The 19,040-nt window shown below is 36.3% G+C and overlaps 1 protein-coding gene across 4 annotated transcripts in view; it reads left to right on the forward strand.

The window, feature by feature from the left end:
* The first annotated feature begins 1,478 nt into the window (after nucleotides 1-1,478).
* Nucleotides 1,479-19,040, forward strand: part of LOC127443435 (potassium voltage-gated channel subfamily KQT member 1-like) — a 51,721-nt gene continuing 34,159 nt past the window's right edge. For all 4 annotated transcript variants that reach the window (XM_051702045.1, XM_051702055.1, XM_051702064.1 and 1 more), the window contains exons 1-2: nucleotides 1,479-2,092; nucleotides 8,998-9,088. In XM_051702045.1, coding sequence (XP_051558005.1) covers nucleotides 1,590-2,092; nucleotides 8,998-9,088 — 594 coding nt within the window. In that variant the 5' untranslated portion in view covers nucleotides 1,479-1,589. The remainder of the gene's footprint in view (nucleotides 2,093-8,997; nucleotides 9,089-19,040) is intronic.

Consider the following 19,040-nt stretch of genomic DNA (forward strand, 5'->3'; position numbering starts at 1 on the left):
TGAAAGAAAGTCATACACATCTGGGATGGCATGAGAGTGAGTAAATGATAAGAGAATTTTCATTTTTGGGTGAACTATTCCATGACATATTGGAAATTGTTTTGGCGACTTTCACATTATAATATCACTTAGTAATAAATGCACGGTTAAACTAGAAGTTATTTAAAATTTCCTGAGGTAATTCACTCAATCTTATTGTAATTAGTAAGTCATTAGGCGCTTATCTCCTTTATCAGGGCAAATGGTTCTCGTTGCAGAACCGCGCTGTTCCATACAAATACGGGCCCGATGGCATAGTTATGGTTTATTTTTCCACTGTGGTGCTACAAAATCAGGATTAGAATGGACTGACCGGACAAGTGACCAATCATGAGCCGCCACATCACTAAATATGTTCCAACAGCATGGTTCCCTATCCTGAGTACGATTAGCTAACCATGCTGAAAATTCCTGGCGGTGAATGGGTTGTAACTGTATTGTAACGAGCCATGCTCAAATGGAAATGTTACTTGAACTGTTATTCACCGTGCTAGACCTGTTCGGCCTGATTGTGGAAAAGCGCTAATTGAATCATTGATCAAAAATACTGAGTCAATCACAACCGAAACAATGGAAGTGAACAAGAATGATTAATTGACTTAAAATATGCGCTCAAAAACACTGATTCATTCACAAACTAATCTCTACTAGTGTTTTAGCCATACACTCAAGTGAAGCAGAAAAAATGGACAAAACAACAATGACCAGCCAAACCACGGTGCAAAGCCCCGTTACGGTAAAGGAATACATAAAAAAACAAAAAACAAAAAACAAATTGGCAGCCACTCATGTTTATTGACAGTGGAGGATGATTTACTTCTACTGACTCAGTTGTACCACAGATTGGCTCGTGCAACTGCATTAACTAAATCATATTATCTGAGTTTATAAAAATTATTGTCATTGGCTTCAGTGAATATCTGAAGTATTTGAGAGTCGTCTATATGCTCTGCTCAGATGATCTCTGCCTATATCTCTCTCTGTCTTCCTATCTTAATATTTACTTGACAGTAGTATCTGTCACCACTTCACTGCCACATGACAGCAATTGAAACCTGCATCTCAGCAAATCGATACTCCTGAATACTCAAGGGTGAGGCAGCAATTCAAGGTCATACTAAATGAAACTGAACCTTCATGTTTAGCAAAGACAAATGTTCTCTGATACAATTATTTAAATAAATGGAAGGTATTCTAAAACATTACTAGCTTATTGAATACTATTAGATTAAAATATTTTAGTTTTTATTTGCATTGCATTTAATCTACAATAATGCACTGTAACATACTAACTTTGAAGCAATATTAAAGAAATGACTGATTTGGCCTCTATAGTTGGCACTGGCATGTAACAGTGGTTCACTCCGCTTCCTAGTACGTCACGAATGGGTTAGGAATATTGATGCATGCAGTATAATTTAGTCACAGTCAAGTGCCACTGCTGATGGTTTGCTTCACCCGTTATGATGCCTACTGACATGCCAGCTGCACTTTACTGTTAGAGTACAGTATAAGATGCTGCTATTCATCTTGAAAACTCAAAGGAAGCAATGCAAAAAGTGTTTTTATCATTTTTTTTGAGCGCAAGAGAAACAAAAGGTAAAAGCAATCCTAAAGAAAAATTATCATCTGTAAATTTTTCTGTCTCATTGAAACTGACAAGTTTGTTTCGGAGTCGCGTGAGAACTTACACGTCAAAGTGTATTCTCGGCAGCAGCATGACCTCTGAACCTCATAATACAACCACAGACCCTTCGTGGACTATTGGACCTTCTCCGCAACCGAAACTGGAGATGAGCGAAACTCTACATATGCAAAGGAACAGTGTGCGGTTCGGCAGGTCCCGTAGCGCGACTGCGGACGGTAATAGTCGCAATGAGTACCCGACAATCCAGACAGTAATCACTCAGAACCGGGCATCTCACTTACATCACCGCATGTCCGTGTACAGCACCACCCGTCCCATACTCACTAGATCCTTCTTTCAGGGACGTATATATAATTTTTTGGAGAGACCATCGGGTTGGAAATGCTTTGTGTATCATTTCACTGTGTGAGTATATTTACTGTGAATGCTTCAGATTGGAAAAATGTAATAATATCATATTTACATTTACAATATATATATATATATATATATATATATATATATATATATATATATATATATATATATATATATATTTGGTAGGGTTTATTAATATATATCTATATATCTATATCTATATATATATCTATATATATATATATATATATATATATATATATATATATATATATATGAATAAGTTTGAGCAAAATATTTGTGGGTGCTCGTATCTTACGGTTTCGTAAAATTTGTGTATCATTACATGCCTAGTAAATTACATACTGTATCTGACTGAATGGAATTGCATATAGTTTGTTCTAATCTGGACACACTGTAATGCAGTGTTACAATGTGCCCCATCAGCACAACTGGGATTTAAACATGGCTAGTCACTTTTGCTAGACAAGATTTAAAAGACTATGCAAGATGCTATCTAACAGATTGGAGATTAAAATGATTCCAAGTTTTCCTCATTTAAAATAAACACTAAAAACAAAGAGGAAAATTAACTTTCACGTGAAATGTTACTTTTGCCACTGTAAAATGATCTTTTGACAATATCTTCCAAAGTTTTTTTTTTTGTATTATTTTGCCGCAATTTTTGCTCTACACAGTGTTGATATGGCTACAAGTAAACAAATTAAGTTTCGTCTTACCAGTGTGTGTGGAGACTTGTAAACCACATGTGTTACAACCCACATGGTTTTATTGTCATGGCAATGCAGTTGTAATATTGGAAATACATTTACACAGATGTGGTTAGTAAGCGATTTTAACACAGTAAAATCGTGTTAACATGTTTAATTTTTATGTCTTGTGGCTATACTTTTGAAACGATGTGTGTTTTAGCATTTATGGACTGACCCCATTTACTTCCATTGTAGTAACCAAATTATTATTATTTTTTTTAAATTTTAATAAAGGAGGGAAGAGTCAGAATTACTTTTTTGTGGAAATCAATATTATGCCGCAAATGCCGTCTGCTGAGCTTAATTTATTGAACCCAGAATATTCCTTTATCTCATATGTTTCTCTTAGACACTCATGAGATACAATGGAGAGCAAATGGAGACTTTTGCCTAGAAGTTCTAATTCTCAGGTGTTTTTACAGAGGAAAAAAACAGAAATTTCACTGTCTAAGTCTTCTCGAGAGTTCTTCAGAAGAGATATCAACATTGTCTCAAACAGTGCTCAGATTTGCCAAGGCACCAAAAGTCTGCAATGAAAATAAAATAATATAAATCGATTTCAGTATGAACTCAAAGATTCCTCATCAAATTCTTCTAAGAGCAAATTATTTGAGCTATGTGATCCACAACATTTTATAGCTCAATATTTTTATTGTATGCTAAAAAATTGACTCGTTAGTGTCTATTTGACAAAGTTGATACTTCAATGAAACATCACTGAGAAGTGTAACCTCAATCATTGAAGCACCTATGGGAAGCTTTGCAACTGGATGCTGTTTTGTAATTCTCAAAATGACAGGACACACTCCCTTTCATGGTCTATACAGTATCTCTAACAGGAGTGGAGGTGATAGCGGGCAGCTAAACTTGGCTGCAGAGGGGGCTCTCTTCAGCAGGGGCTCTGTGGGTTCAGTAAACCTGTGACTCATTGGTGTTGGATAGAGATGCCAGGAGAGCATAAGAATCTGAGAGTGAGAGTGTCAAATGCTGTGCAGAATCTACAACAAGGACTTCTCAAGTAGTAGAATATATGACTGAAGCTTATTATTTATATATATATATATATATATATATATATATATATATATATATATATATATATACACACACACACACACACAATCAGCCACAACATTAAAACCACCTGCTTAATATTGTGTAGGTCCCCCTCGTGCCGCCAAAACAGCGCCAACCCACATCTCAGAATAGCTGAGATCTGAGATTATATTCTTCTCACCACAATTGTACAGAGCGGTTATCTGAGTTACCATAGACTTTGTCAGTTCGAACCAGTCTGGCCATTCTCTGTTGACCTCTCTCATCAACAAGGCATTCCATCAGCAGAACTGCCGCTCACTGGATGTTTCTGGCACCATTCGGAGTAAATTCTAGAGACTGTTGTGTGTGAAAATCCCAGGAGATCAGCAGTTACAGAAATACTCAAAGCAGCCCGTCTGGCAACAACAATTATCCATGCGATTATCTAATCAGCCAATCGTGTGGCAGCAGTGCAGTGCATAAAATCATGCAGATACGGTTCAGGAGCTTCAGTTAATATTCACATCAACCATCAGAATGAGCAAAAAATTTGATCTCAGTGATTTGGACCGTGGCGTGATTGTTCGTGCCAGATGGGCTGGTTTGAGTATTTCTGTAACTGCTGATCTCCTGGGATTTTCACGCACAACAGTCTCTAGAGTTTACTCAGAATGGTGCCAAAAACAAAAAACATCCAGTGAAGGGCAGTTCTGTGGATGGAAATGCATTGTTGATGAGAGAGGTCAACAGAGAATGGTCAGAATGACAAAGTCTACGGTAACTCAGATAACCGCTCTGTTCAATTGTGGTGAGAAGGATATAATCTCAGAATGCTATTCTGAGATGTGGGTTGGCGCAGTTTTGGCGGCACGAGGGGGACCTACACAATATTAGGCAGGTGGTTTTAATGTTGTGGCTGATCAGTCTATATATTTGTACAGTATGCATATATATATATATATGCATATATATGTACACATACAGTATGCTGCAATATATTGTAAGAATAATTAACTACCTGAACATTAGACAGAGAGTTGGGATTTACGCTGTAATTAACTGGTTGCTTGTCATAATATGTTATTTGAAGTGATTTACAGTGCACTATTATTGGGGACAGTCCCTATGGAGCCATTTGGGGTTAATTGCCTCGCTTAAGGGCATAACTGGACTCCTTGGTGGATAATTCATCCCCACATGTTGCCTCACTAACCCAGGGCCTTAACCACGAGTGTCCCACTCGGCCACACTGTTAGCTTCAGCAGAAAATTGAGGGGTCTCTACTGAATATAGAAGTGTGTTTCTTCTCTTCAGTGATAGTGTAGGAGGCAGGGTACTGTAGGTTAGCCAAGAATGTGCACATGCTTATCACTGATTCAAAGGCTGCAAAACCATGGGGGAACGAAAGGCACTTACTGTCAAACTGTGACTCCTGTTTGTGTATGTGTGCATATGCTGTTGGTAAAACTAGTAATTGTGTTCAATACATTTTCATTGTTAACTGTGTACCAGTGTGTAACCAGTATGAGCAAATGAAATATTTTTGGATGTCATTCAAGGTCTTTACTAAGCACAAAAGGGTGTCTAAAGACAGCACAGACTTGCAGAACAAAGATAATAAACAATACAGTAAGAGAATAACCAATTTAGTAAAACAAAATTAGAATTCAGCTACAAAACAGTGTAAACCCAAATCAAAAATAAATACAGAGTTGAATGAATCCCTAATTATTTATGGATTAATTTGTCTATCATACCTACGATACACAGTGTCTCTTGTCAGTGACAAGAGAGAGGTGAATATATTAAGAAATGCCGCCCAAGATTTTTTGGTCCCACTGGTCAAGTCCAACTTTCAGTGGTTTCTCCAGGTACTGTATGAATGTTTAAATGGTCTAATGAATATCTGATTTTTTTTTTAACGCCTCTCATCAAAACAATATTTCTCATTGCTCCCATTGCTGTGGATATTTCACCTCTAATTGCTGTGAGCAACACAGACATTTGCAACATTTATTATCCCTGACTAACTGCCATGGATTGGCAGATCAATTATTCTAGCCACTAAACTCAAGCATCGCTGAGCTGATGAGTCTAGATGCGTCGTATCCTAGCCTATGGCGTGTTTATTGATGCTACTTAGGTCATAGATTGCTTGCAGCAGGTTCAAGGCCATTCAACAGTAATGATTACATAATAAGTTAGATATTTGTCAACCAGCCATCTTACCCCAAGGATATGTTTGTTTACATCTCCGGCCCCTCCCTTTGAATTTGTGATGACAGACAACAGCTGGGCTTTGTTTGCTTGTGGCAGCTGGGTTTCATACCTCTTGGTGCTTCATTTCTATTGCTAATACAGTCAGTCTCATGAATTATTGAGATGATACAACAGTTGTACAAGCTAAGCATCAGTACCAAAAACAAACACTGACTAGCAATAGCATTTGCAAAAAAAAATAAATAAATAAAATAATAGATTTGTACTTGATGTTATGCAGCTGGTTATATTGATGTGTAGATAATATTTACATTTTAAGGTTAATTTTTTCATTAATGCTTGTAGACCGATAGATGCATTTATTTTCTGTCTTTAATTATAAATGCACCCTTCTTTCCTTTAAATGCAGCTGGACATTATGATCATTTTGGTAAAAAAAATAAAAAAAAAATAAAAAAGGAACGGAAAGCCATTATGGAAGTGTTGAGCGCAGAAGCAATCTTGCAATTTGTAGTTTGTCCCGGTCAGATTAATAGCATAGTTGTCTGTGAACAAGCACTCCTATCTCTCCCAAAGAACACATTTATCTTTTGACGAAGGAGTTACAACAAAGCCTTTGCCTCTCCAGACTCAACATACACATGATGACCTTGCTTGTGCTTAACCTTAAAGGAATTCTGGGTTCAATACAAGTTAAACTCAATCGACAGCATTTGTGGCATAACTGATTACCACAAAAATGAACTTTGACTTGCCCCTCCTTTTCTTTAAAACAAAGCAAAAATCTTGGTTCTAGTGAGGCACTTACAGTGGAAGTGAATGGCGGCCAATTTTTGAATTAAAATACTCACTTTTTCAAATATATAGCCACAAGACGTAAACAATATGCATGTAATCATGATTTTTATGTGATAAAATCACTTGCTAAATTTTTCTGTGTAAAGCTATAGTCAGTTTTACAATTTGTTGCCATGTAACCTCAATTTTTGCTTTTTTGTTTTTGTTTTTTTTTTTTTAAGAAAAAGAGGGACGAGTCAAAGTTATTTTTTGCGGTAATCAACATTATGCCACAAAAGCTGTCAATTGAGCTTAACTTGTTTTGAACCTGGAATATTCCTTTTAACTCTACTGTTCCTGAAGCTTTTTTGACTGGCTGTGGATGCTGTTACTGGGGCTTAGACACCAACACGTACCTTTACAGACCTGAGGCAATATTTATTTTTTTTTTTTTTTTGTTTGTTTGTTTGTTTGTTTTTTTCCAAAAAAAAAAAAAAAAAAAAAAAAAAAACGTTTGGCTCAAATATCTGATTTCGTAGAACAATCATTGCACTTAATATCTGTGAATTTTGGAACCAAAAACAAAATTCTAAAATGGAATGAACAACTGTAGCCTCGATGGGTGCCTTTTTTTTTTGTACACAGTTTTATTGCTGATTTTAAATACTGTATGTTCTTTGATCGTAATCTTGACCAACCATTTTTGAAGATGGCTGACAGTTGACTGGCTTGCTAGAAAGACATTGCTTAAGATGAGTTTGTTTACACTCCCTGTGTTCATTACAGCCTGTAGATGAAGTTGTGCTTTTTAAGTTAAGCGGAGTTGGTAACATGGTAGCCAACCCGCTTGTGCTATTCTTAATGCACTATACAGGCTAAATCTGACCTAGCTCCGGGCCTAATATATATGATCATATTTTAAGGTGGGACAAGGAAAGTTGGTACTGTATCTGCAATACCAGTCAATTGCTTGGATGCACATATCCTTTATTATTACAATTTTCCACATTGTAGAATAGTAGTAAAATCATAAAAACAATGAAAAAAACACATATGGAAGTATGGCAGTTAAGACCGAAAATTGTTAAGCAAATCAAATAATTTTTTATTTTAAGCTTCTTTAAAGTAGCCACCCTTTGCCTAGACTCGAGGTACTCAACCAGAGGCATATGTCTCACAGTGAATTTGTCAACAGTAGGTTGACTTTTCTTTAGCTAATATCGGTCTGTGCTTACCGAAATTTGAAACACTGCCCCCAGTGGCCAAAGTGGTAAGTGTTGTTGAGTGTATGGGAACGTTTGTGCTCCATTTTCCGGGTGGAATGTCAATGGAGGGGTGCCAAAAGCTAGTTGTGAAGCGAGGTGTTTTCAGCTGTTCAGGCTGTACAGCGAAGATTAATATATATATATATATATATATATATATATATATATATATATATATATATATATATTATTATTATTATTTTTTTTTTTTTAACTGTACTCCTCACCCCACCTAAACATAACCATCAATGGAGTTAAAAATGTAATGTTTGAGTGAAAAAGGCAACCTTCAAATCAGGCATAATGTGGCTAATCCTGGGGTACCGGAACTTGGAAAAAAATAAGCCGACTTCCTGTGTGATCGTGTTGCACAAATGAGTGTCTTTTATGTGTTATGAGTTATGAGCAGTGAGTCGTTTAATCATTGATTGAACTGATTCGTAATAGCATAAACAAAGGGTTGTTCACAACTACAAAAATAGAAGTGAATGACAGTTTGTTCACGTAAAATGACTTTTTTTTACACTTAAAACACTTCTAGTGTAATTAAGGATTCATCATGCTAAAGTACATCCACTGTGTGTTGTATGTTCAGCGGTGCTTGCAAATTACAGTTTAAAACCTGTGAAACTAATAAGACACTCATATAAGAGTTCATATTAGACAAACCGATGGTGGCACATGTCCTAAATGGTTGAAAATCCCCAGGCCTAGATTCAAGGTCTGTACTACGATGTGGTCTTTGGAGGGGATTTTTGCAAGTAAAAATCAGTCAAGTGTGTTCAAACTCTTTATTGGTAGTGTATTTAAAAAATTCCTCATTTACAGTATATGCTTTAAATACATTTTAAAATGTCATATCTTCCTTTCCCTCTTGCAGATTCCTCATGGTGCTTTCTTGCCTGATCCTCAGTGTGCTGTCTACCATTGATGAGTATCAAACACTGGCTAATAAAACACTATTCTGGGTGGTGAGTCACACTGCTTTAGACTTTCAATTTATTGAATGAAATAAATAAAATTGTAAAATAATTGTTCAGCTTGTGCCCTGATGTAGATTTAGGTTAATCTGATGGCACTCTCCAGCAGAGGGCATTAATGCATAATTTTTCATGTTTCCTTGATGGGTTTGATGCCTGAAAAACACAGGAACAATGATACTTTTACTAAAATAACCCCATAGGATAGTTACCACAAAGTCTGTACTACACAAGCAGTTACAAAGCCAGAGTTACTCAGGATGGTGCTTTATTGTTTATACTGGCAGCATATAATTATTGAGTCATTCTGTTAACTTTGTTCAATAATCCATTGCAGCTTTTCTGGCTACCTTGTTAGTGCACTTGAGGCTTTGTTTTGATCAATACTCAGATCACAATCTGTCAAATAATTAGTGTGCTTGCTGAAGCATTTTCTCTCGTCAGAGGCCATGTTAAATATGAACGTAATCAATACCATTTTCAAGACAATAGGTTGCTTGTATGTCAATGGTCCAGAGCCTCAATGCCATATGTCCACATTAGTCAAAGTCCCCTATGCAATATTACGTCTGTTTGCAAGCTCACGCTGCCTGTTTATAGACCGTAGAACAGAGACAAAAGAAGGAAAAAGAGAATCAATTGTCTGAGACCAGCAGAAAAAGGGGTAAGGGAGGGATAGAGATTATAATGTGGTGATTGCATGTCAAAGGTCAATCCGGCCACCAACTAATGGGATTAAATCTATGCGCAGTGTTCATTAGGCAATGCCTCGCATCACAAGTTAATTCCACAGAGTCTAGGGCTTGATGCAGAACAGACCCATTCAGAGTAGCTCTCTGGGCCAGCTAAAGCAGCCCTGGACTTAACCAAGCTTACAACAGGTGTTGTCTGTTGTTTGTGAAGGGTAAATCTGCCATCAAAAATCAAATACCATACTTTTAGCATGAGTGGATGTACCAGTGTCAAAAATGTTGTTTTTTTATTAAGGTGTAAGATTTTCCTTTTTTTTTATTTTATTTTTTTACCTTTTATAAGGGCACATTTTCCCTTCACTATTGATAAACATGTCACCTATTTATGTCAGATACTTCAATTAAATAAATAAATTGAAATAAATCACATCATATTAGCAAAGCATTCACAAAGCCTCACTGACAACTACAGGTCACTACAGTGTCTGTAGAGCCACTAAACCCACTAGATAGGCCTAGAGTACAATATAATGAAATATACCTAAAGCTGATATGAAAGGGGGGGAAAAAACTGTCATCACAGGGGCATTTTTGCCTCTATATTTCAAATATCTGAGGCATTTTGCAGGGGTAAAGAAAGTACTGAGAATTTGTTAAAGTGATTTTTAGTTAAAGTATCCACATTTAATTGTACGCAAGTTTTTAAAAGACTGTTGTTTTCATTATTGCAAAGTTAGTTAGAGATACAGTTAACTCTGCAATGAACCAAAGCAACCCAATTACACCAGAGATGTGGAGATCTATCTTTCTGTCTGTCTGTCTGTCTTTTTTCTTTCTTTCTTTCTTATATTTGTTATATATATCCTGCTATCTGTCTATGAGATATTTGCTGAAAAATGTGGGCGATTTAAAAGAGTGCACTCGTAAAATGTGACATCATCCATTGCAACGAGGTCAACTCCGCCTTACACTTACATTAAGATTTCCTTAGTGCTCTTAAAAATGCTCTTAGCAGTTTTGTGAATAGCTAGGAACTCTTTGGAGAACTCCTTGTGTTAAGATAAAAATCTTTGTGAAAACAGGCCCTGACCTTTAGAGTTAAGTTTGTACATTGTACTTTTAATGTCTAAATATAATTGTAGGGAGTAAAAAGTATCATTTTTGTCTTGGAAATTTGAGTGCAAGTCTCTAAATTGTTTAAGTACTTGAGTAAAGTAAACATTTTTCCAAATGAAACCTATTATAGGTAATAAGTGCAAAAATATGAACTCAAAGAAAGTAAGATTTACGCATTTCAATTTCATAACAAAATTCCATAAAATTGAACTGAGTAAACTGTAACTAAATAAAAATAAAAATATTTTTGTATTATTATTATTAATTTAATGTTGTTTAAAAAAATTACCCAATTCAATTTAATGGAATTTTATTATGAAATTAAAATGCATAAATGTCTAAAATATTTGTAGTGTAGCAACTGAGCACAATAACTCAAGTTTACACCCTTGTATTCTTGTCACTTTTATTTGCATTTTTACCCCAAGCCCTAGTTTATTTCTGACCCTGATGGATACAGTCACATGAGGGAGAAGGATGTTCTCACAGGAAGTAGAATCCCTGATTAAAGGGCTGAAACCCTCCTTTAGACCCAACCACCATGTCACTCCCTACCCTATTCACACCCCTATTTTAATGAGACATGGCGCTCTACATTGTGTCTCACAGCTGTTGAGGCAAACAAAAGCAGACATGCCACTTTCTACATCTGTTGTTGATGGTCAAACTGCTGATCAAAAATGTTATACAACCCAGATTTCTATGTGACTTAGTTTTAGCAAAGAAAGTGTATGTAATTCACCCCAAGTCCCATTTTGAGCTTTACATTAAGTAAGTGATTATGTAAATTAAGCTAAAGCTTATCAGGCAAATCTTGTAAAATGCAGATTAATCATTAACTTGGATCAATGTTTTAACTCCTTTTCCAGTGTCAGCCAGTAACAGTCTTGATAGGTCCTGTTAATCAATATCAACATGACATTTTTCTACTGGACATTAGCACTACATTCAGCCACACACGTGCCTTTGCCACTTATTAACTGACACTATTCTATGGGGGAAAAAGTCTATTGTGTATGTCACACTTCTGGGGTAAAGCCTCAGAGATTGATCATTACCTGTGCCAGAGCGGTAGGCGGTGGAAGTCACACAGGACGTTACACTGTACATAGGTGCTGGAAGTCACACATGACACTCTACAAGCCTTGAGAAATTCCACACTAAATATGTGTGATCTCACATGCTTCACCTTTCCCCACGAAGAAGCATATGCCAATAAACGTCTTCTATATGCTAAGTGTGATAATACATCATCAGTCTCTGTCTCTAGGTGTTGGAAGGACAGTAGCCTGCCACAAGGTGCTAACTCCTACTCCAAACAATCATCAGCTACAAATAGAACCCTCCCCTAATTGGACAGAACACAGATGTCTCTCTCTTTGTCAGAGCCTAGTGTTAACCAAGGCCCACCAGGAATGGCTAATAAAACTGTAAATAGACAAAAGCCTCTACAGTGATGAAATGTTTCCTAGTTGAAACCACCACAAATGTGCAATGAGTATTTATTGCTTTATTTTAGCTATTCACGGTTATGTTTTAACCCTGGGTCAAATAGACTTTTTAGACTTTTTGTGATTGGGGAGGCTAATAGAAACTAAACATTATTCAGCAAACTTTCACTTTAACAAAAGGTGCTTGTCTCTCGACAAAGCAGCAATCTGGAATGAGGTGTGGTTATTTGTATGTAGGGATACTAACAATAGTAAGGTTAAAGGACTTCCTACCCCCTGAAGTTTTTTACAGTTTTTCTCAATCGATTTGGCTCAATTCTCGAATGAGTATTTTTTTTTTTTTAATTTAAGCAAATTGCACGTGTTTTGGCACATGTGTGCAAAAGAGTAAGTACAATTGTCTACAATTTGCACAATAACTAAATGCACATGGCTTGCTGATCAAAACTGATGAGCTGACTCTCAGTGAAATTGTCATACTCTTCACAACTTCTAAACATTCTTTCATTATATGAGCCATCACATGCAAAAGGATCCATTCAATTATCAAAATCTGTCAGACATACATATATATATTCCATAAATATCTATGACATGGAATGTTTGTGATGTCTGCTAAATCTCTGGCCAGACCAACAAGAGTGACAGGATGTCCACCAAGAAGATGGAAACTTGTAATGTTATGTACTGTGAGGAGGTGCAATTTATTATTTTTTACAAAACTATTGCAGGTTTTTTCATTGTTTCATTTTTTTTTTTTTTTTTTTTTTTTTTTTGCATGGATGTCATTTTGTGGCAATTTTCTGTTCACTATATATGACTTTACATGTAATAAATGTGTAAAAGTGTGAATTTTCTGTTAACATGTAACACATTGCTACAAAAATAAATGTACTATATACATACAAATGTGCATATCCTTTTTCTGTGTACTACAGTATTGTACAGTATTGACTTTTCCCAGTACACTTTTACCTACTGTTGAAATTGGTATCTAAAAAACTCACAATACACAATAGTATTCAGCTAGACAAAACTGACATTCTTGTATAGTACAGTAGACTATACAAAGTACAGTAGAGAGAAAAAGTAGAACAAAAATGAAATTTGTATATAACAAACATTTCCAGGGTTGACTACCATGGTAAAGAAACATCTAAACATTTTGACCAGTACAACTCACACGATGACAAAAAAACTTTTCATTTTGTTGGAATTGGCCAATTTACTGACACAATAACTAGGTTTTAAAGCATGAATTAAATGTTTTGGGTGAGTTACTACATTTTGCAGACATGCAATTGAGTTGTCATGTCCCATAAAACTGTTGTGACAGTTGCACTTACAGTTTAGAGAATATTAAGACTGTTTCAAAAAATGAGAAAAGCGATTGAGAAAAACTGTAAATATTCATTTCTAATGCAGGGGTTGCTCAGGGTGTTTGGACAAATCACCTTAATCCTGTTTTCACTGATAGGAGCTCAAAACACTGCAGTCAGTCACCCCACCCCTCCCCTAGTAGCTAATGCCTTTTTTGTGTGTGTGTAATAAGATGTTGGAGCCTGTAGAGAAATAGATAAGACTGTGTATCTTCTCAAACAATGTTTTACGGTGTCGCTTTCAAAACCAAATTCTCACAAGTTGTAACATATATGCTTAGCAATGACAGGCAGACGAAGATGATGATGATGCGAAGAACCCAAGTACAGTTTATTTACATAAGTGATAACCAAAAACGTGAATCCAAAACATAACAAACATAAACGACTTGACTTGACTTGATAATGTTATATTAATAATACCTGACAAGAGACAATGGCAAACATGAGGGCTTAAATACACAGACATGGGTAACAAGTAAACAAGACAACCAATCACAAGACTGAACTAATAATAAGACAATGAACCAATGAAAACAAGACACATGAACATGGAGGGAAACATGAAATCACATGACCAGGGGATCACATGACAAGATCACATGACAGGAACAAACATGTCATGGAACACAACACAAACAACCTGACACAAATTCCATATTAATCTTTTACAGTGCAACACTGGTAATCATGTATTTGCTTTGTGTCTTTCTCTTCTGCAGCATGAGGAGTTAGTTAATGTTACCAGGTATTATTTGTTAATGGACTTCGTAGAGGCTAGAGCATAAGGAGGCTAGTCATTCAGTGAGCCTTAATCATGCGGTTCATGTCCATTTTTAATATTTAATGGAATCTTATGAGATTAATGACTTGGGGTCAGCTGGCCCTTGCTGTTACTACAGTCAACCCTTCTGCTGCGCTCCCTGGAGGCCACATTCCCCCTGTGTTTTGGTTGGAATATCCCATTGCCATGGTAACTGAGCGAGGTCCTTGCATCTGGGGTCCCCCTCCCCAAATGCTGATCCCATGGCCTCTGACGAACACTGGCCATCCACCCAGACCTTTCATATGACAGCTGGTCAGTGTGATCACAAGCCTAGATTTAATTAGATACCAAGTGAAGGAACCAGGAGCACGGAGTGAATAAAATGGGTGCCCCTGATTAGATACTGTATATAATTCGAGGGTTAGAAAACATGATTAAAACATTGACACAACCTTAGATCATTTTAGTTAGTGGCAGTGTTTATCTGGATGTATATTTTTTCTTTTGTTTTTAATTAATTGCAAACAATAAAAGACAGTGTATGGTAACCTAAAAATGTTCTTTATTTGGTAACATCTAAAAAAAACTAGTTTTATTACTGTCGTGCATGTTATTAAATCAAGTCTTTAATGTAATTAATATATATATATATGTGTGTGTGTGTGTGTGTGTGTGTGTGTAGGTGTGTGTGTGTGTGTGTGTGTGTGTGTGTGTGTGTGTGTGTGTGTGTGTGTGTGTGTGTGTATGTGTGTGTGTGTATCAGTGTACCATGAGAAATGTCTTGATAAAATAATCAAAAGGCATTGCAGAGGTGAATTTTATGTGTGTGAAATTTCCTTTGTTTTCTATGAGCAAACAAATACAAACACTAAGGAGCTGAAATCAACTTAACCATCTTTATTCAACACCATCCACCTAAAACAATAAAATTTTTGTGCAAGCATCGCATCAGGTTTTCTGGATGACTCTTCCCCTAGAAACCATCATTAAGTACAGAATATATCAAACAATAATTCAATACATAAGTCTTCACTTTTCTCTGTCTTTTTTTTAAACAATATAGTAAGATTTTTGTTGTTTTTGAACCAGCAACAAGCCTTGTATAAATGTGTGCAATTTGCTAACCACATAGCTAAATCTAGAAAATAGAACAAAGAATGCCAAACATAAGCAAAGCAGCCTATTTAAAATGTAAATTTTTAATATAGTGGAGGCGCATTACTCGGTCTCCACTCTCTGCTGTCACATCTCTAGCTCTCTCACCCAAGTGAGGGAGCATTACCGCAGCGTGTAGCGTTTAAGTCAGAGCTGACATTAGCTAATGTTGATGTAACGTAACTTTATATACAGTAGCTACATAGCTTTATGTGGCCTGTCTCATCATTGTTTATCACAAGCAAAAACATAATTTGGGAACAACAATTTGTCACTACATGCCCTGTCCTCTCAATCTCTCACAAAATGGACACTGCTTTTACTACATCCCTCAATATATGTTTACTAAATTAGGTAGCTTGTGCACCTGGCTAGGTGGAAAATAGCTGGCAAGCAGCTGAAACTAGCGTCCTGAACTACAGTAAATATATAGGTAGCTAATATGTATAGCTAATACTCGCTAAATCTCTTTGGGTGAGGAGTGAAGATCAGTCTAGGTACTGATGCTGTGTTCTATTCGATTCGGATGTGGGATATTCCACTTGATATCTCCAATCTCTGACTAAAGGCATTCCAATGCCAGATGCTCAGAAGATGACATTAAAGGAAGCAAAGGTGTTTGACTGTCACCAGAGATGTCTCTTAACAACCCAATTCATAAACAATCTGCAACACTAGCATTTGTGCTATAGGTGTACGATTATCAAAAGAGAATATAATTTACCATGTTTTGAACACCTGCTACTCTGCTAACATTTGTTAAACAAGCTTTAATATCATGTAATGTAGGAACTTTGACTAATTTATCGATATTATTTAATAAAAGTGAATGTTTATCACTTATTTTGTACATCTTCCTGGGTGCCGAGAAGATTGTGTGATGCCATGCACCTGCATCTCAACGAAATCGTTTAAAATTTCCGCACGACTTTCCAAGTTGTAAATACGACTTCAAGTGGTGTTCCATTGCACTTTTCCCAGTAGGAAGTTCGAAAATCCGACTTCCCGAGTTGAATGGAATACAGTAAGAGACAGATTGCTAACGTTAGCTAGCTAGCTTTGCTAGCATGACTTACACTTGTCTTATCTTTCTTTATACTTCCTCTCTAAGTGCCAATAAAACTTTGACGTGGTCCCAGCCGTCTCGGTAAGCATTGCATTGCAGAATTTACATACTGCTGTGTGTTTTCTTTTGGATGCTTTGTTCATCCCCCCTGGAATCTACGCCCTTGCACATAACCATTTATGTTAGTTTTCCTTTTCAAGAATGTGTCCATGTTTTTTGTCTTAGTAGCATGAACTCATAATGTTTGAAATTCGGCAATGCAAAAAACACAAAACAGGTATGCTGTATAACTAGGTCACAGATGCCAAGAGCACTAACTGGATAATGAAAAAACATCAAATTTGTGTCTTTTCCAATTTGTATATTTGTTCTTGCAAATTCATTCTTACAACGGCACAGCAAATACATTTTTGAATTTTTATTTTGTATTTATTTAATTATTTATTTACTGTATTTTCCGGAAATAAAGTCGCATCTGTCTATAAGTCGCAATGGGTCAAAATCATGTTTTTGATAGAGAGAAAAAAAACATATAAGTCGCATTGACAGAGGTTTGATCCGACAGGCACTAGGGCCCGAGAACAGCAGCCAGGCCTCCATTCACTGGTTCAGATGTAAAATGCGCTATGTGAAGAATATAGGTATACCTCAGAATCTACACATCGTATCATGGTGTTTTTAGACTTGTTTAAAAAAGATTGCTTTTAGTAACTGTATGTAACAGTTTCTCATATTCTTTTTATTTTTCATGAGAGAAACGCGACAAGTAAGCCACATCTGTTCATAACATCTGTAACTCTATGCTGTGCTCTCAGACAGACACAGTTTCTTTTCCTGTCTCCTGCATTCACTTTCTTGGAGTGCGTGTGAAGGGGGACAGGGAGGGGTGACAGCCGGTAACAGTAACATAAATTTCAATTAGAAATGAGTCAAGTTATTGCTTGCATTTGAAGCAGGAAGTTTTACATCCAATCACAGTAATGATGTTAACAAATAAATCAGACAATGCACAGGCAATTTAGTGATAACCCCGCAGTTGTGGTCTTGACCGGTGTTGAAATAAAATCCTGAGTGCTCTTTGTCTGAGACCAAAAAAATATGTACAAATGTGGTTGATGACGAGACCTTCAAAAAATGGTCTCGAGACCAAGACCGATCTCAAGTAATACAGCACCGCTAGTAATATCTAAATATCAGTGTAAATACTTAAACAAACAAATTACATTATGTAGGACAAGGTAACATAGCAGAGAGATAATGTGTTTATGCAATATTACTAGATGACTGGGATAGTCCTTATTCACAGTAGCACCATCTTTGATTTTTGACGGGAATGAAAATGGGGCTTTGAGGGACAGTTTACAGTCTCTTCAATGACATGCACTGTATAAAACTATCAAAAAGCTTCTAGATCATATCTAATTTTTCACATTCATGCTGTCTGGAGTTTTTTTTTTGTTTGTTTTTTTTTTTTTTTGTATACTGGAATTCCTTGGAAAGATATTTAGTCAATGTTTCATCAGTAAAACAATCCAAAATCACAGTACAACTCATTGAAGAGACTGTAAATCTAAACCACACAGCCTTGTTGTCATACCCATCAAGAATCCAAGATGTCACCTCTGTGAATAAGGTCTATTGTCAGCCAGAAATTACACATTACACAGTAAACAAAACAAAATGAAAGAAATGAATATTTTCTACATAGATATTTCCTACATTAAATGTTAGGAAAAAATTATGTTGTCTCACCCATTTATAAGAATGCCATGAATTGTAGTAGATCATTGTTACTGGCAAATCCAATGGACTTGCTCTTATTCAGAGTATCACCTTATTTAATTTTTTTTCCAGGAATGAAAATGTGAGAAAGGGATAGATGTGAGGGATAGACTTACAGACTGTTCAGTGGGTTGTGCTGTTGTTTAAATATGTGTTGATCGTTCAGCTTACGAAACATTGAATCTTTCCAGAAAAAAATTACATACACTAAAAACTCCAGAAAACACACATTGTAAAAATTAGATGTGACCTAAAACCTTTATACAGTGCATGGCATTGAAGAGACAGTAAGTATACCTCACAGTCTTGTTTTCATTCCTGTCAAAAATGAAATGCAGCGCCACTCTGAATAAGGTCTTTTGCCTGAAATATCATGTTGGATTTTAAACAGGGAGCTGGCCCACTTTCAGTCTAGTTAGAGTTGCTTGTGGCCTGTTCTCCTTTGGGCTCAGAGGTCTCTCTGTCTCTCTCATCCGCTGTGACCTCTGCGGGTTTCAGTGACTTTTCGGTCACTGTGTGTTGACCTGCCTCACCTT

The sequence above is a fragment of the Myxocyprinus asiaticus genome, chromosome 1, assembly GCF_019703515.2.
Source record: "Myxocyprinus asiaticus isolate MX2 ecotype Aquarium Trade chromosome 1, UBuf_Myxa_2, whole genome shotgun sequence".
In the NCBI taxonomy this organism is placed as follows: domain Eukaryota; kingdom Metazoa; phylum Chordata; class Actinopteri; order Cypriniformes; family Catostomidae; genus Myxocyprinus; species Myxocyprinus asiaticus.